The following is a 3,458-nucleotide window of genomic DNA, read 5'->3' as shown; positions in this document are numbered from 1 at the left end:
TTTTAAAACTAAAATAAGTTTTGTCTACAAACTTCGCAATCTGCAAATCTTAAATAGGAAACATTGTTCGAATGTTGGTATTTCCAACTTAAGTTTTCTAATATCCGCATTCGGCGACTTTTGCTTAAAATTCCACATTATCCAATTAAAACAAGATTCTGTTATATTTTAAGAAAAGGATTAGTTAACAAATTCTGTTTTGTTGAATTGAAAGAATTTTTTAATGTTATAACAGTGATGATAAATGTTATACATAAATATTGTTGATACGATCAATGCAAACAAAGAAGTTCGTTGTTTCAATAATCAAATCAATAACAATTCTTCAAAAGGGCTAATGCTGTCGAGTTGAATTTCATGAAAGATATACATGAATCAACATCTTTACCCTTGGTAGAATCAATTTCAAATGTCTTCTGTGTTGGAAATATAACAAATTAAGAGAAATCAGCAAAACAAAAGTTTGTTTACAAATCTTATTAGCCCTATTCTAATGTTGATATGGAAATGTGACCATTATTAGAATCAATAAAACGTTCGGTCGAATTAAAAAAATATTGGGGTTAGACCAACGTTGGTTGAACGGTATAATTGGTATATTGGTATATTCCTACTCGGGTATTCATCCCCTCGAAACAATCAAACCTGCCATCGTGTAGCATAATCACAAGCATATTTTTCTATACTCGAAGCAGTGACTGCAGTCACCGCATCAAAGAGCGAGCGCCGTTCTTTCTCCCAAAAAACATATTTTCTCTCGCGTGACGTTGTGTGCCGTTCACTTCGTTTCGCGTGAATCGCCTACTGTCAGATTTTTGTATGTGCTGCTGCTTTTTCGGTTCGACCGGAACGAAATACCTCCACCAGTGCTAGGATTTATTTGTAGCGAAATAACTGCGAGATGGCTTTAGTCTGCGACCTCAAAATGTTGCTTGCTTGTCGCGGAGTATTCGGTCAGGTGAGTAGTCAATCCAGTTCTGCAATTATGTGAGTGCAATTTTGCTACCTTGGTTACTTTCAAATTATAGAGGCTGAAAATTTCTTATTATATAATGTTTATCTAGCTAGTTCCTTAATGTTGATCTAGCTGAGGCCCAGGTTCGCAGTTGGCACTATGCCAGCGTTTGTTTTCAAACATTTAATCGTTCATGAAATCAACGGACCTGTTCGACGTCATTGGACAGACTCAAACATTTAATTGCTTTTAGATCAGGAACATTCATCTGGCTGTCGCCAACAATGCAGCTGCTAGTAAGCTTAAGAAGTTTCAAATTTACCGCTGGAACCCGGATAAGCCCGAAGAGAAGCCTTACAATCAAGTAAGTATATTTATTTTGTTTAAGGGGAACAAAGACTGAATCTACTTTTTTCTTCAGACGTACGAGGTTGACCTGAGTAAATGCGGACCGATGGTGCTGGATGCCCTGATTAAGATCAAGAGCGAAATTGATCCGACCCTGACGTTCCGGCGCTCTTGCCGTGAAGGAATTTGTGGTTCGTGTGCCATGAATATCGGAGGAATTAACACATTGGCGTGTATCAGTAAGATTGATGCCGATCATCCGGAGAAGCCGACTAAGATTTATCCATTGCCACATATGTACGTGGTTAAGGATTTGGTGCCGGATATGACCAATTTCTACAACCAGTATCGGTCTATTCAGCCGTGGTTACAGCGCAAGTGAGTGTTTTTGTTTTGTTTCATTTAGCAGAGTGCATCGCAAAAGCTTTGAATATTTTTAAAATTTTCAAGAATTTATCAGCCGATAACATGAGCAATTTAGATAAGACCTTGCTAATTCGATACTGCTCGCAACATGCCATGGTCACCCACTGATAATTCATTTTTACTTTTTCCAACACAGCAATGAAGCAACGGAGAAGAAGGGTGATGCCCAGTATCTTCAGTCGGTGAATGACCGCGCCAAGTTGGACGGTCTGTACGAGTGCATCTTGTGCGCTTGCTGTTCGACTTCCTGTCCATCGTATTGGTGGAACGGGGATAAATATCTTGGCCCGGCGGTGTTGATGCAGGCCTATCGCTGGATCATTGATTCGCGTGACGAATCGACCGCTGCTCGGTTGAACAAATTGAAGGATCCGTTCAGTGTGTACCGATGCCACACGATCATGAACTGTACCAAGACCTGTCCGAAGGGATTGAACCCGGGTAAGGCGATTGCCGAGATCAAGAAACTACTGTCCGGTATCGCTAAGAAGGACGCCCCAGGTCTGGAGACTGCTGCTGAGCACAGCAAGTGAACGGGTGGATCTCGGTTTACCGCACACTGAAAGTATTGCGAAGGATGTGGATGCAGTAAATGGAAGTGCTAATTGTTTATAATTATGATAAAAGCCCCCGCTAGAACGGGGGTACGAAATTTGTAATTTATTTATCCGAAGAATTTCAAATGATAATAAAACGCACTAGCGCAGAAACTTAGTTCGACCTCGACTGAGGTGATTCTTTCAACTTCGGCGTAGACGAATCAAAAGAACATCCTTGGTTAGTTTTTTAACTCTTAAATGCATGAAACTCATTTTTTTTGCGGTTGGATCAATCTGGCCTGTAATAGAAAACGTAACACACATTTACACACGAAATAAAAAATTCGTGCCAGTGTTGTGATTGGCACAATATGGAAAACCATGCTTAGAAAGAGGGGGGAAAACTCATCCACGGAAATCAAATCCAAAATGCAGTCTACAGTTTCATCAACTAAACTCCAAACGCTTTCCAAATTTGTGGCTACTGTTCAGGCCATATGAAAACTGAAAAAGCTGCGCCCAGTACCTCAAAAATCAACAGCCAGCACCATCAGCAAGTGCGAAAGATTAGGGTTTCACACTCATGACCTGTCAGGAATCAGGAATCAGAATATATTGGCTCAAATGGCACGTTCCCCGTACATAGTCGGGGATTTGTGCCATGACCTGTAAGTGCAAGTATCAAAGAAGAACATGAAGGCAGCATTAACCGTGAGAGCATGGACGTGTACGACAAGGTGGATGACATTGACCTTTCAGCATTTGCGCCATTGTATTTAGAACAGCTTCAGAATCTATAGTGAAATCTGCTTTAAGGTTCAGCATAATTTCGAGAACTGTTGGCGCGACTACCAGAGGGATTTGATGACTCCCAGACGAACACACGAGATTACCAAAATTCTTTCCGTACATTAAAAGTTTAATGAAAATCCAATAAATAATTTTTAGATGCAATATATGCTTTTTGAGAAAATAATTGATAATGATAATAAAACGCTTTCGTTAGGTTATAATTGTTTATGAAAAATCTGCCAACAATGAAATTCTGGGCGACGCTACCAAGTTTCTAAAAATCTTTAAATCAAATGATATTTCCAAATCTCTTATACAATTCGATTCAGTTCGTCGATATAGGAAAAAAGTTTTTTTTTATAGTAAGGTTTAAAAAGCTTCAAAAGCCTGGCTTGTTG

At 39.5% G+C, this 3,458-nt stretch overlaps 1 protein-coding gene across 1 annotated transcript; it reads left to right on the top strand.

The window, feature by feature from the left end:
• Window positions 1-781: 781 nt before the first annotated feature.
• Window positions 782-2,443, top strand: LOC131691385 (succinate dehydrogenase [ubiquinone] iron-sulfur subunit, mitochondrial-like). The gene is made up of 4 exons (XM_058977729.1): window positions 782-958; window positions 1,209-1,319; window positions 1,377-1,681; window positions 1,866-2,443. Exons 1-4 carry the CDS (start codon window positions 902-904, stop codon window positions 2,260-2,262), a joined length of 870 nt encoding a protein of 289 aa, XP_058833712.1. The 5' UTR covers window positions 782-901; the 3' UTR covers window positions 2,263-2,443.
• Window positions 2,444-3,458: the final 1,015 nt, after the last annotated feature.

The sequence above is a fragment of the Topomyia yanbarensis genome, chromosome 3, assembly GCF_030247195.1.
Source record: "Topomyia yanbarensis strain Yona2022 chromosome 3, ASM3024719v1, whole genome shotgun sequence".
In the NCBI taxonomy this organism is placed as follows: domain Eukaryota; kingdom Metazoa; phylum Arthropoda; class Insecta; order Diptera; family Culicidae; genus Topomyia; species Topomyia yanbarensis.
The sequence above is the reverse complement of the archived record's forward strand: the minus strand, read 5'-3'. Positions and strand labels throughout refer to the sequence as shown.